Source organism: Calliphora vicina, chromosome 4 (assembly GCF_958450345.1).
Source record: "Calliphora vicina chromosome 4, idCalVici1.1, whole genome shotgun sequence".
Classification (NCBI taxonomy): domain Eukaryota; kingdom Metazoa; phylum Arthropoda; class Insecta; order Diptera; family Calliphoridae; genus Calliphora; species Calliphora vicina.
Genome location: NC_088783.1, coordinates 12,262,316 through 12,278,372, shown reverse-complemented (window position 1 = coordinate 12,278,372; position 16,057 = coordinate 12,262,316). Strand labels below are relative to the sequence as shown.

The following is a 16,057-nucleotide window of genomic DNA, read 5'->3' as shown; positions in this document are numbered from 1 at the left end:
TCAACACTTCACCTATCCCTCATACAAATGTCCTTCCGGGAAAGGTCTTTATCGGTCATACATGTTTAATTTATATATTTTACACTAAATTTCGCTTTAAATAAGTTTTATATATGAGGGATTTCATATCAACTGAACCAACTTTTGAAAGGACTACATTTTCTTTTAGGCAAAAAAAAAATCAAAAATTTTATGTCTTGACCAAAAAGCTTTTCAAGGAGAAGACCTAAGCTTTCTTTTTTTAAAAATAGGGTTCATTTTGATAAAAAAAATAAAATTGATTTTGGAAAAAAAAATAAAAAAAATTTATTTTTCGAAAAATTTAAGAAATAAGGAGTGAGATCGAAAAATTCTTAACACACGTTTTTCATTACATTTTTTAACCCAAGTATTATTTGAATTTTTTTTTGATCAAGTTACCTTTGAAAAACATGTCAGTTATTATGTGTAATGTCAATTATATTAATTTTTTTGTTAATCTGATTAAAATGAGTGACCAGAAAAAAGTGCGTACTGAAATTATTAAATATTTTCAACAAAACCCAACTTGGTCTTACAAAAAGTTGGCCAAGCATACAAAGGTCTGCCGTCAAACTGTTTCCAATGTTATTAAACAGTACCGGGAGAACTTGTCAGTTGATAGAAAACCTGGTTCAGGTAGAAGGAATGGTCCACATGATGTTTCTAAAGCCAAAAAAATAGAACGCATTTTCAAAAGAGCTCCCAACACATCCGGTAGGAAAGCAGCCCGGTTAGCTCAGTGCTCGGACTATTTGGTACGAAAAGTTAAAGCTAATGCAGGTTTAAAAACATACAAGGCTCAAAAAGTTCCTGACAGGAACGCTACTAAAAATTTAGAGGCCAAAAACAGAGCACGGAAATTGAAGTCAAGTTTTATAAAAAAATATTCTTGCTGCATAATGGATGACGAAACGTATGTTCTGGCAGATTTTTCGCAACTTCCAGGTCAAAAATTTTATGTTGCTGATGCTCGAGGGAATGTTGAAGAAAAGTTTAGGACCCAAAAGCAGACAAAATTTCCCAGAAAGTTCTTGGTATGGCAAGCAATATGCAGTTGCGGCAAAAGAAGCCACTCATTTGTTACAACGGGCTCTATAAATACCGAAATTTACATCAAGGAATGTTTACAAAAAAGGCTGCTTCCATTCATAAGACTTCATAATGTGTCCACTTATTTTTGGCCTGACTTGGCATCCTGTCACTATGGCAAACAAGCCCTTGAGTGGTACAAGAACAATAATGTGGTATTTGTACCAAGAGAGGCAAATCCTCCAAACTGCCCGGAGCTAAGGCCAGTGGAGAGATATTGGGCTCTTGTTAAAAGAGAATTGAAGAGTACAAAAAAGGTGTCCAAAAGTGTGGTAGATTTTAAACGGAGATGGACTACATGTTCGAGCAAAGTGACAGAAAGCACTATAAAAACGTTAATGGAAGGGTTTCCGAAAAAGGTTCAAAATGTCATCACTAGTGATTAAAACTATAAAAATAATTTTTTTTGTAAATTGTAATAATAATTTCAATCAAATAAAAAAAAAATTAAAGCTGTAAGTTTAGTGGTTTCTTTTTTATAAACATATATGTATGTTAAGAATTTTTCGATCTCACTCCTTAGCTAATCTAATCTAGCTAAAATGTTTACCCCGCTAACTCAGAGAGTTAGGGTCCGTATAGTGTATTATACGGTCTTACTTGTGTTTATACCCTTCACCTTCGTGAGAAGGGTATATACACATCTGCTCAAAATAATAGATACACCAAAATTTATTTTTTAAAAACGAAAAAAAATAATGGTATATTGTAAAATTATAAAAAAAATTCAGTCGATTTTTATTTATAGTTAAAAGGAGAGTAAAAAACAAAAACAAAATATTTCATAATTAATAATAAATATTATAAAGTAAATTAAATTTCTTAAATTTCGAAAAATTTGGTGCTAATAATAATAGATACATTTTTAAAAATTCTTATTAAACAAAAGCTAATAAATTTTATCTTAAAAAAATTAGTTTATTATTAAAGTAAAGCTAGTATCCAGTATATCCACCTTTGTTTTGTAAAACTTTCTCCACTCTTCTGGGCATACTGGATATCAAGTTCTGACACTTCTCCAATGGAATCTCGTACCATATTTTTTGCGTTTTCTCCCATAAATCGTCTTTATTTTTGAAAACTTCCTTCGAAAGCCTTATCTTTAATTCACTCCACAAGTTTTCTATTGGGTTTAAATCAAGGGATTGGCTGGGCCAGCTTAAAACAGGTACGTTATTCTCCAAGAACCAGTTTTTAACTAATCTTGAACTATGTTTTGGGTCGTTGTCCTGCTGGAATGTCCATATTAATGGCATATTTTCCGATGCATATGGAAGCATTACGTTTTCCAATATGTCTCTATACCCACTAGCATTCATGGTATCTTCTATTCGGAATATCGGACCAACACCATTCCATGAAAAGCAACCCCAAACCATTATGTTTCCCCCGCCATGTTTTACCGTCTTTTTTGTAAATTTAACGTGGAATTCTTTTCCTTTTGGTCGGCGTACATTTCTTTGGCAGTCGTTTCCAAACAAATTTATTTTTGTTTCGTCGCTCCATAAAATATTTCTCCATTTTTTTTCGCCTTCACACCCGGACCATTGTAAGTGCTCTTTAGCAAATTCTAATCTTGTCTTGATATTTTTTTGGCGCATAAGTGGCACTTTTCTGGCAATTCTTCCCGGCAATTTAGCTTGTAAAAGACGACGACGAACTGTTTGTGGACTGATTTCGTTACATAGCTCCGCAGAAATAGCTTTCGATGATATGAAAGGGTCTTTTTTAACCATAAGGACGATCCGCCTATCTGTTTCTGGACTGGTTTTCTTTGGTCTACCGCGAGTTTCTCTTTTTTGTTTTTTAGATAAAGCATTTTGGACAAAATGTAAAGATCTTCCTATGCTCTTTGCTATTTCCCGTAATGATTTTCCCTGATTTCTCATCGTTTGAACAATTTTTTTCTCATCTTCGGTAAAATGATGATTTCGTCCCATTTTCTTCAAAAGAGTCCTATTTTTTATAAAATTGTTGCTAAAATTTAAATTATACTTACTGTTTCACGTAAATAGGAACAAAAAATTGCACAAAAAAAAAATTGTATATAAACAAATTACAAATTACTGATGTGTATCTATTTTTATGAGCAAATAATTTTTTGTAATTCAAATAAATTCGTTTTTAAAAATCAACATGAAAGCAAATAGTTGCCAGATTTTTGACTGACATGACATTGCCAGATAGAAATTTTAATAATATGATGTATTCTTAACGCTTGCGAGGAAATTTTCAATGTTACCGCCATTTAAATTTTTTCCAATTAGGTGTATCTATTATTTTGAGCAGATGTGTATAAGTTTGTCATTCCGTTTGTAATTTCCACAATATAATTTTCCGACCCTATAAAGTATATATATTCTGGATTCTTAAAGAAATCAATTTTCTGAAGCCCCCAGATATCTTTGGGATCCAAATCTTCAATAATTCTGTCAGACATGCTTTCGAGAAGTTTCCTATTTAAAATCAGCAAAATCGGTCCACAAATGGCTGAGATATGAGGAAAAACCAGGACAACCTCGATTTTTGACTAATTATTAATATTACTAAGTCATTAATATAGAAAATATGGATATCTAATGATAGATATTTCAAAGACCTGTGCAACGGCGTATATAAGACCATAGTAAGTTGGACCTACAATGGGTCAAAATCGGAAAAAATATTTTTTAAACCGATTTTTTTTTCACAAAACAAAAAAAAAATTTTAAAGACAAAATCATTTTATTTAACAATAAATTAATAAAAATAATGGGAAAATTTTTTTTTCCTAAAAATTAAAAAAACAACTTTGGAAAAAAAGGGTATATAAGATTCGGAACATCCGAATATAGCTCTCTTACTTGTTTTTTTTTAAATTATTTGCAAATAACATCTATTTTTAAATAACTCTTTGTTAGCAAATGCGTTTAGTTCCATTTTATTAATATTATTATTATCATAATCATAATTTATACCCGCTAAATTTGTCATCAAGTAAATTTATCAAAAGTGTTTTATCTAAACGCTCGTTTGTTATACATCATTTAAATATAAATGCTTAATATCAACTCATACGATTATGAGAGTTCAAGTAGTTTTATTTATTTATTTTTTTTGCTCTATTCTTATAAATACCTACAATTTTCTGTGGTTTTATTTATTTATTTTTTTATCCAATCAGCTAATAAACAATGATGATATTTGTTAAATATTTTGCTTTATTTATAAAATGTTTGTAATAAATAAGAATGCGGAACAAAGTCAATTAAAGAACATTTAAAAGACAACAGAATATAGATAAAATAAGTAGGTATTGCGTGATTAAAGTGGGAAAAGATATTTGCTATAAAACGTTTACCACTATATTCATTATTAGGTTTGTAAAACAAGATTTCCATACAAAATTTATAAATCTTTTATAAATTTAAAAATTATTTACGAATAAGGCCTCTAGATAAGTGGTCGGCGCTCATGGCTATCAGTGGCCGAAAGTGATCGACTATTCAGATGTACACAACACGAATATGAGCGAAACTCGTTAAAATTTTTTAAAAATTATACAAATGAGAGCAAATATAGCATCAAAAACACAAACAGAAAATTAATTTAATGCACCATTGCAATACAGTTACTTATGTGGAATCTTCTTTTTTTAACGACCACTGCTCTAAAGCTTATAATAAGCTTTTGAATTCGTTCAAGGGTTTCAACGTGGGAGAGATGGTTTATGCGTGATTTTGACACGTGTGACGGTTTCATGATTATTGAGACTTTCTACATTTTGATTAAGTATTTATTGTTTTAGTTTCATTACCCTTTTACCATCACTGATTGTTTTTTTCTATCGTTTATTATTCGCAATTTGTTTCAATTCCATTTTATACCCTTTTAATTACGAATGAGTTGAACTCATCCAAAGTAAATTAATAAAGTAGCGACAGTACTACAACAAATACAACATTTACAAAAACCACAAGCAATTTTGTTTTTGGTTTAAGGTCTGAGCTGTCAAAGTTGCCTGTTGTTGTTTTTGCTTTTGGGCTTGTTGTATTTTTCGCCACAACAACCACAAGTGAATTGACAGTTCAGACCAAAGTAAAAAAAATAGTCAGCTGTTCTACTGAGTCTACTTTATTAATTTACTTTGAACTCATCAATGAATTTACAATATCCCGTTACATTTTTTTTTTTCTTTGAGATTATTAATGAAATTTAAGATTATCAATGGAATTTAATATTCTCAATTTATGAAGGAAAAAACAAGATAGGTATATATGTATACCGATTCTCTTTAAGTTGTTCTTGACTTGATAAAACGATGAACGAAATGGGGCGAATCAATTGAAGATTGGTCGTGACGAGATTAAGTTGATGAATAGTCGTAATTTAATTATATAAAAATTTTAAAACTATCTTCTTATAAAATAGTGGAAAAATTAATTAAAATTAAAACAAACAAAAATAAATATTTTAACGAAAAATATTTGTATTAAAAAAAAAAAAAAAGATTAGATCGACTATTGTTAAATACTTTGGGTATAACATTTGTCGGAGACAATTTGGACCCATGTGCTGTGGACAACGTGGCCGAATTTCAATTTATATTTGGAAAGTTCGAGACTCCACTTTCTAAAGTCGACATGAAACCTCTTCATTACATAATTTAAATTTTTCATGTCGAATTAAAAAAAAATAAAATTTACAAAATTAAAATTAAATTCCAAATAATTAAATCAAAATTATTTAGTTGATTTGAATTATAAATTTGTATATATGTATTTAAACCAATAATTTTATATTTAAAATCAAAAAAGTTTTAAATATTACTATTGTTATTAATGTCTTGTTTTATTTGTTATTGTTGTTAAATTTTCAAATTATTAATTTTAATCATTGTTAAAATTTCTAAATTTGCATAACTATTTGTTCCCTGTTATTATTGTTGTTAAATTTATACATTTCCTCATGTTTCCTCATTATTTGTTTCACTCTTCAAGTGATCAATGGTTTAAAGTAATTTGTTGTTTTTGTAATTTATATTTTAATTAAGAGCTTTATTGTAATTTTTTTTTTGCAATTGCGATTCTCTTAAAAATTATCTCTTAAGTATTCTTTTTTGTAATTATTATTATTGAAATTCGATAAAAGGCAACAACATCTGATGTTTCACCAACAACAACTGCACAGGCCTGAGCAACGTTAAATGAAACTACAGTGAGTAGCAAAATAAATTTAAGAGTTAAGTACAATTATATACAATAATTTATATAGGTATATTACATTTAAATTTTGCATATTATAACTTTAAATTTTGTTACCATTTCAAATGTGTATTTAAGTAATTATTATTTCTTTGTTTATTAATAAATTTAAAATGAATTCTAACTAATTTGTTTGAAGTTAAGAAAGCCAAACTAATGTAGTGATGGTAATGTATAGGGGTTCTCAGGCAGATAATATGGACTATATTGAGAACTATGGTTGGTGAGGGCAACGATCTAATATATCTAAAGATCATATATAGTGTGCAATTTGATAATACATTAATCATTAAAGTCCGTTAATTTAAACGTCCGAGGTCCGTCCGAAAACTAAGGGTACTTCTAATTATAACTATTTTTTTTTTCTTATTGAATTGTAAAGCACGTTCAACTTTGTTTTGGTATAAGTGGGATATGATTGTGACAAAGAACCCTACCCCATCCGGCGAGTTATAGCCTTAAATAAGAACGTGTAGTCACAACATTCCTTAAATATTCCATCTTTAACATTACGCATAAATTTACGAAAATATACCATTACACACGGAAGGCAAAGGTAGCCCAGATCAGCCAAAAACATTGAAGATTGTTGTCAAACTCAACAAGAGCGAAATCATTGGGAGCTACTTAATCAGCAATTTCAAAACGTTTGCAAGCAGCAGGATTCATCCAAAAGCAGGGAAATTGGGTACCATAGGAATTGAAGAAAATCATTTTTGCACCGATTCATTACTTGCGATGAAAAATGGATCCATTACGATAAATCGAAGTGTAAGAGATCGAATGTGAAGTCCGGCCAACCAGCCGAATCGACACCAAAGCCGGGGAGTCCCTCCTTTCCAGTCCATTATTACCCAGCCCTCATACAAATGTCTTTTCGAAATTGGACTTAATCGATCATAAATGTTTAATTTATATAAATTTCGTTCCAAATTTGTTTTATATAAGGAAGTCATCTCACCAAATCGATCAGTCCATAATTGCTCATAGCTCTCATATAAAGTCCAATTCCCAAAATCACTTACGAAAATAAATTATTGAAATTTTAAAAGAAAAATGTTTTTGCTTATTTAATCAGTGTTGTGTATTTTTCACGAATTAGCTATCGATCAGCCCCACTGTGCCTCATTCTCATGTTTACACACAAATGCATAACAATTTGCCAATAATATTTCTGGCAAATTGTTGCCTGATAAATCATCGTTGGACTTTCATATCTAAACAGATTCAAATTAATTTCGCATTCTTTTATTTTGAATATTTTTTGTTGTTCGAATACAATTTAAACAACAAGAAAATGGGTTAATATCATTATTATGTTTAACAAAAGTAGAATAAACAAAATAAAATAAAAAAATAGTAAAAAAATTGGCTAAACATTTTCAATTGTTCTTTAGAAAGGTGCTTTTGTTAAAGTGAGCTTTTAAATCATTTTCTTATGCTTGAAATGGCTTTAAAAAAAACAAGTTATTTGTTCTTTATATTTGCATTAAAACGGTTTTTGACAAAAAGAAACAAAAAAAAAATTAAAATATTTCCAAGAAAACGGTGTAAAAATTGTATTGATAAGTTTAAAGAATTTTTGTTAAATAAAACTGTACTGGAATAAATTCCCACAGCTAATTACACAGATTAATAAATACATTAAATAAAAAAAAATTATATTAATAAAAACTCATGAAAGCAGCAAAAAAGAAAAAACCCAACATGTCATATGAAACCTTCTTAAAATACATCAAAAACTCATTTAGATAAAGTGTTAGTTGTGTAGTTAGTTAGTTGTATCTGTATCTTTATATCTGTTTCACTTAAATGTATCTGTATCGTGTGGTTAGTTAGTTGGCTGCTTGTATTGTAGTTTTTTATACAAATTTCTAATTAACTCACTCGAAATATTTCAAGTACCCCCTGCCATAGAAATTCAAACATGAAAACTAAAACCCAGCAAGAATATCTATCTATCTCTGAGGAAAAATCCGCTTTGGTTAACACAAAATCTTTTCAAAATGTGTGTTTTTTGTTACAATATTAGAGCAACAACACCAAAAACTATTAATATAAAGTGTTTCTAATTTTAGTTTTTTATTTTTTTTTGTAGGTTCATGAAATTTTATTTAACTAATTCTAATACACTCATCAGTTCATCTTGTGCATATTTAAAGAACATTGTTTTTTAAATAGAGTTTTTTAATTTGTTTTAAAAATGCAGCAGGCTGCTTTTACTACAACATGGAAGTCCTATACAATGTCGTATAATCATGGGAAATTTATAGTGACTAACACTAATAAAATGGCCACCAAAGAGAAATACTTCAAATTTGTTTTAATTAGATAGATATTTTAAACAGTTCATTAGCATCTTTGGACGTAAGAAATGTTTTAATTCTCTATCAATTAATTCTTAAAGGAATGAAGTACAAAGGAATTAAGCCTATGAATTAATTCGTAATGAATGCTAATTCGTAGTGGAATGATTAAAATATAAAATTATAATTGATTTTGAAAATTATTATTTTATTTACGGTCTTATACTCTTATTTCGTCCCTTAAATAAAATTGATAGCATATTTTCGGGATTGTAGGGCAACATTATTTGAAACGAACACTTTATAGCTTACAAACTACATTTTTTTTTTCAGAAAAGAACACAAAGAAGGGTAAAAGGCGGTATTAGTCTTTCTGATTCAGAAATTCTAAATATTGCTGTCTAGCAATTTAGAAGACGTTACACATTTGTACTTATATGTAGTTGCTTTATTTTAGTCAACATTTTATCTCCAGTAACTAACAATTATTCCAGTTACTCTCTCAACTTAAGCATGAGTATATTTTTTGTGTAGTTTAACTGCATTCTAATCTATCATTAACAATCTCCATAAAACATCTTGAAATTAAAATTAAATGATGGCAGAAAATAAACACACAATTGCTTCATTTAATATTTTAATTGTTGCCAAGAAAACTTCATAGAATGAGAAGAAAACACAACTAATTTGTATGTTTTTTTTACGATTTTGTTGACACAGTAATTTTTAATTCCTAGAATAAATATTTATCAATATGGGGAAGAGACCAATCAACCAACCCAGCAACCAACCAAACAGTAAAATCATGTCAAGTAAAAAGGAAACAATAAAACATTGTTTTATAAACATTTATTTATTTATTTTCTGCTTCATTTTTTTATATATAAAAACAATAAAAAGTGATAAAATGTGGAAGAAAAAATAAAAAAGAAATACAATAAAAAAAAACATTTTAGAACGTGTTCCAATAATTTTTTTTTCCAGAAACAAACTAGTATTGCCGTTTTTCGCTTTTTTTGTTTGTTAGAAATGTTGATTAAAATGAATGTAACATGATGTTCCATTTCGAATTTAACAGTTTGATTTAATCTAAAGAAAATTATTTATAACTTTTGAACAAAAAAAAAAATAAATAAAAAATTCCATTAAACTGGCACGAGCCAAGCTTGATTTTGATGATTATCTTTGGCTTTTTTCCAGTCTTCTTTTAATGTGTCTAATTAGAAAATAATTTAATTTTTGTGAAGAGTGAATTTATTTAGTAAAAAAATAACAAACTATCGGTGTTTACATAAACATAATTAGTAACTTAATAAATTATTATTATGGAAATGAAATTTGTGTAAATTGGTTTTTAATTTCATTATTGTATCAAATAAAATGCTTTTTTACTTTAACAGTTTTAATATTTCTAATATTTATCAGAACTAGTCATATACCTTAATTCATTATATTCAAAAAGAAGAAATCGAAGCATACAACTCGAATCTCTTTTAAAATATTCAAATTTTCTAAATAAATATATCATAATACTTAAAACCAGTAAGAGAGCTATATTCGGCTGTGCCGAATTTTATTACCCTTCACCAAATATTACTTTATAGGTAAACAAAATTTATTATTTTCTTAAAATTATTTTTTTAAATTAAAAAAAAAATTTTTTGTTTTTCCATTTTTTTTTAATATTTAGCGAAAAAAAACTTTTGGTGAAAAAAAATTCAGGTTAAAATTTTTTCCCCGATTTTGACCCATTGTAGGTCCAACTTACTATGGTCTTATATACGTCGTTGCAAAGGTCTTTGAAATATCTATCATTAGATATCCATATTGTCTATATTAATGACTTAGTAATTCAGATATAGGTCAAAAATTGGTAAAAAATCGAGGTTGTCCTGGTTTTTTCCTTATATCTTAGCCTGAGTGTTACTTCTCTTTTTTTAAAAAAAGGATATAGGTCAAAAATAGGTAAAAAATCGAGGTTATCCTGGTTTTTTCCTTATATCTTAGCCTGAGTGTTACTTCTCTTTTTTTAAAAAAAGATATTGATGTATTAATCGTGTATGGAAGTTATTTGGGGGCTTCGGAAAGTTGATTTCAACAGACAGACAGACAGTAGTAATCAGTAGAGTAAACTTTAGGAAAAACTCTAAGCATACAAAATAAAAAGTTGAGAATCAAATTTTATATCTTTGGAATAACATTGTATAATTTTCTAAATAAATAATACCTAGATACGATCTAGCATGAGTATAAACCATGATATTGGATTTTATTGTATACAAGCCAATTTGGTTTTTAATTTGTTGTAAATTTTTTGAGGGAAACTACAGAAATAAAATGAATTACAAAATTATCTCCCATACAACAACAACAATAACAACCTTGTGTGTTATCTCTAAACTTTTGCTTTCACTGATCAACATAAGCAATAAATAAGGATCATTATAAACGAAATATAATCAAAACACATGAGTCTAAAAAGATCTCGCAAGATTTTCAACACTTTTTTAAAATCTATTAAAGGGTGAGTCAAAAAAAACTTATACAAATTATTCCAGCTAAAACTTATCATTGGTCCAACAAATTATTATTATACATGAAAATTTTCAAAAAAAAACCAATATAGACTTTCAAAAAAATAGCAAATGATCTGAAGGTTCACCGTCACACTGTTTCAAAAGCCATTAAACTGTATAAGCATGATTTGAACATTGAAGGCCTGTTTCACGATGTCGAAAGAAAAATAAGTCGAGAACATTTTTATGGAAAACACCCAAATTAAAATTCTTTCGAATAGTTTTCATACATATTTGTTCGACTCATTTTTCATTCGACATCGTGAAACATGACATGAAAGAAAACCTGGATGAGGAAGAAAAAAGTTCAACAGATATTGATAAGACAAAATAAGTCGAACAACTCTTTCGAAGATCACCGAACACTTCTATCAGAAAATCAGCTCGTAAATTTAAATGCTCTGATTCTTTTGTGCGCAGAACCGAAGCTATTGCTGGGTTAATGCCGTATAAAGTTCAGAAAGTTCCAGTTCACAATACGTTAAAGAGATTAGAAGCAAAAAAATTACCAAAAAATACTTGCAAATAAATAAGAACAGGCAGGTGTATGTGACTGGACTCAAAAAAAATCCCGAGTTTTACCCGGAATTTTTGAATTTTTTTTTTACAAACCATCTCCTGAAAATTTCGAATCGAATAAAAATATAGATAAATAGATTATGATATCGGATGCCAAGTCAGATCTCTATGACAGACAACCAATACACTTGAGTGCTCAACTTGGGAACTTGTTTGAGATGAACTGTGAAGAATGATCCGAGTTTGGAGGATATTTCCAGACTTTGTAAAGCTTTGACTACTGTTTACATTCGGGTTCATATATGTAAATATATCCACTATATTTGAATTGGAACGATTTGCAAAATTGAGCGGTATCCAATAAGAAGCAGTCTTTTTGCCTGTCAATTGTTTATGAATTGTGAAACTAATTATGTACAAATTATGGTCAAATTGTTTTCTTATATAATCGATAATAGTTATCGGACGACTTTGATGTGTACTGCGACCACGGTTAAATTCAAAAAGTGAGAGGACTCTTGATATCAATGTCCGTATATCAATGTGTAGACAATTATGTTTCAGTTCATATTGGGGCTTAAAAAACAGGTTTTTTTTTTTTGGAGTCCAGCTATGCATACACACACAGAGAAAACAGATTCGTGATACCAACCGAATTTGTTGCCAATCGAATGATTCTACCTTAGAAACCGAATTTTACTGTTGTGGCTACAGAATTTTGGAAAGGGTAACAAAAGTTTGGTTGCTTCAACAGAAATTCTTCTTTATCAACTGACTTTCTGTTGATAGAACTGAAAAATTCGATATGTGCAACCGATTCATTCGATTGGCAACAAATTCGGTTGCTATCACGAATCTGTTTTCTCTGTGCAATTATTCTAATTGGAAAGTCTTTGGTCCTCTTTGGTATTAAATTGCACAGGCCGACATAATTTGAAAAAAGTCGATACCCAGGAACTAGATTAAACTGTTTTAATGGTTTGAGTTGAATTCGAATTTGACCTCAGCATTTCGCCGTATAATAAAGACAAAATGTAGCAAACATTTAATTTTTTGAATTCATAGCGAAAAACCATTTTTTTTTTTAAACTTTAGGTTAAGATAACTCAAAGAAGGAGCAAGATATAACAAAGGTTAAACTTTATTTTGAAGGCAATTGGTAGAACTTTCAGATGACAAAACATATTTTAAAAACATGTAAGAGAGCTATATTCGGCTGTACTGAATCTTAGATACCCTTCACCAAATTATACTTAAAAATTATTTTTTTTTTAATATTTTTAGGTAAACAAAATTTAATTTTTTTTTTCGAAATTTTTTTATAAAAAAGTTTTTTTTAATTTTTTCTTTGCGAAATAGTTTTGAAATTTTTTTTTTAATAAGTTTTTACCAATTTTTTTTTGGAAAAATAATTTATGACAAAAAAAAATTGTTAATGAAAAAAAAATTCGGGTTAAAAATTATTTTTCCCGATTTTGACCCATTGTAAGACCAACTAACTATAGCTTTATATACATCGTTGCAATGGACTTTAAAATATCTATCATTAAATATCCATATTGTCTATATTAATGACTTAGTAATCCAGATATAGATCAAAAATAGGCCAAAAATCGAGATTTTATCGGTTTTTTCTTTATATCTCAGCCATTTGTGGGCCGACATATTGATGTATAAATCATGTATGTAAGTTATTTAGGGGCTACCGAAAGTTGATTTCAACATACAGACGGACATGGCTATATCGACTCCGCTATCTATAACGATCCAGAATATATATAGTTTGTGGGGTCGCAAATGAAAAATGTAGAAATTACAAACGGAATGACAAACTTATGGAGAAGGGTATAATAAAGGTGAATTGGAGCTGTTACAACGTCTCGAATCTATGTACAAGACCGTACAAGGATATATCTCAAAAACTTGACATGATGGGCAAATTCTGAAATCAGATTCGGATTCATCGTAGCTTTAGAAAAGAATACTCTTATATTTGGAAACATTTTGTATGGATACTATATATTTCAGACATTTATGCCCGATAAAGCCCTGAATTGACTGAATCTCAATAAAGTTCGTCCTTGGCTCAATAGAAGGCCACTTGCAAAATTTCGTTGTAATAAGTATCATCCATACTTGATTCAGAAAGTGATTCTAAGTTGAATCATTCATTTCGGGCGTTATAAACATTAGTACAAATGCATAATACACTCCCTATTATGGTTTAAAAATCTCTTTAATAAATTTCCAACTGGGAAGATTTGAAAAAAAAGAACTGATACTGTGAAATCTTTAATCCAACGCACATTGTTTTGTGACCAAAAGAATTTAAGTCTAAATATAAACATGACTTTAAAGAAAAGGAAATTAAAAACTTCTTTTATAATCGTAAACATGCTTGTTGTACTTGTTGTTGTTGTAAGAAGGAGAAGAAGAAGAAGAAGTACTTGTACTTATTTTAAGAGAGACATGTCTAACTTTAAAAGAAATATTTCATATACATAAGAAAAGGGAATAATAAGAAATCATGACAGACAAAGAGAGAAACGTAGGAAATAACAACTAAGAAACAGCAAAAATAAAAAAATAAAAACACTTACCCTTCTTGGTTTGGATTCAACCATTTGTTCAACTTCGATACCGTCTGACATCTTGTTACAGTTGCTTTTGTTGTAGTAGTGGTAGCTGTAGTTGTTGTTGTGTTTATTGCAGTTGTTGTACTTAACTGAAGGCTTTAGATTTTACTTTAGTTTTTATACTGTTCTCAGTCACACACTACTTTTGTATCTTCCTTTTTTTTTACTGATTCACTGATTCCAACAGTGCTAAGAGACGACGGACGATGTTGAGATGCTGCACGTTCTAGTCGTACGTTCGTCGTTGGTTCTTTATGGCTTTAAGAGCCCCGCTTTATTGTTACAATGCCGGTTTTTGTTATTTTTTTTTAGCGCACACTACCACAATGTGTGTGTTTCGTTATTTTTTCAATGGATAAGAAGTGGGAATTAAAAAAACTGAACTGATGTTGGAGAACGTTATTTTTTTTTTGCTGGCTTTAAAATATTTCTTGAGCAGAAATTAAATTTTTTGCGTTATTTTTCTTTTTTATATAAAATTTTTTATTTTCAATGAAATAAACACACCAAAGTATGTATGCAGATGATGAGGAAGCAAAACAACACTGAACTGTAATGTAAATGAAACAATCAAGAAGTTGCTAAAACAGATAAAGAAAAATTAATCAAAAGAGAACAAAAATTCTAAAGAATTTTTAATTTCTTTTGAAAATTTTTTTAAAAAAAAATAAAAGATTTTTGAATCAAAAGCAGTCCTTTTATTTAAAAATAAAAAACAAACAAACAATGACCCTAGCCCACACACACACCTTTTTGGTTTTTGTAAAATTGAATTTGTAATTTATTACTTGTTTTATCAATTCAAAAAAAAAAACAACGGTTTTTCAAAATTCAAATTTTATTTTGAAAATGATTTTTGTTTACGCGTTTAACACGTCTGGTTCGTTCAAATGTTACTCACGAATAAAACGTCAAACTTGTGATTTGACTATAAACGGACTCCCAACAACTGAACAGAACTCATAATAAATGCTACAATCCAATCCAACCAAGCAACCAGACAACAACAACAACAGCAGCAGAGAAATGAAGTCGCCGCAAAAATACAATCAACTCTAAACACACAGATACTTCCACACACACACACACACACCATCGTCGTAATGTTTGTAAAGCGCTGCATACAACCCAACAAACAAACCCATTCGCACACACAACAACAACACAATGTCCACAACAACAACTAGCTCTCACCAGAGAACTACAAAGTTTGTATTTTTTTAAATCTCCTCCAAAAGCCCTCACACACACCGACTCCCCACTGACTGACTCACTCGCTTTACACACGATTTCAATAATTGATGCATTGCATTACATATTTGTTGTTGTTGTGATTGGAGTGCCCACCATGTGTGTGTTTGGATCACAATATTCTCTAGAATTAATTTTTTTTAATGGAGAAAACAGTTGGGCGTTTTCCATACTTTTCCAATTGGGTATTATTTTGTAGTTTAGTCGGGAAATGCAATTAAAGCGACAAAACACAAACTTCGATTGGTCCACGTGGTGGCTATTAGGGTGATCGATTCTTCGACATTTTTTAGAAACCGGTTTTCGGTTTCTTCGAAATATTGCAATTTAATATAAACCGGTTTCGGTTTATTAATAATAACCGGTTAACCGGTTTTTTTTGACAAAATATTAAAATGCCTAGAAATAAGAAGAAA

General features: G+C 29.3%; 1 protein-coding gene across 1 annotated transcript in view; it reads right to left on the bottom strand.

Moving 5' to 3' along the window:
* Positions 1-14,512, bottom strand: part of LOC135958171 (coactosin-like protein) — a 53,235-nt gene extending 38,723 nt beyond the window's left edge. Inside the window, exon 1 of the mRNA XM_065509045.1 lies at positions 14,355-14,512. Coding sequence (XP_065365117.1) covers positions 14,355-14,405 — 51 coding nt within the window. The 5' untranslated portion in view covers positions 14,406-14,512. The remainder of the gene's footprint in view (positions 1-14,354) is intronic.
* Between the last annotated feature and the right edge of the window lie 1,545 nt (positions 14,513-16,057).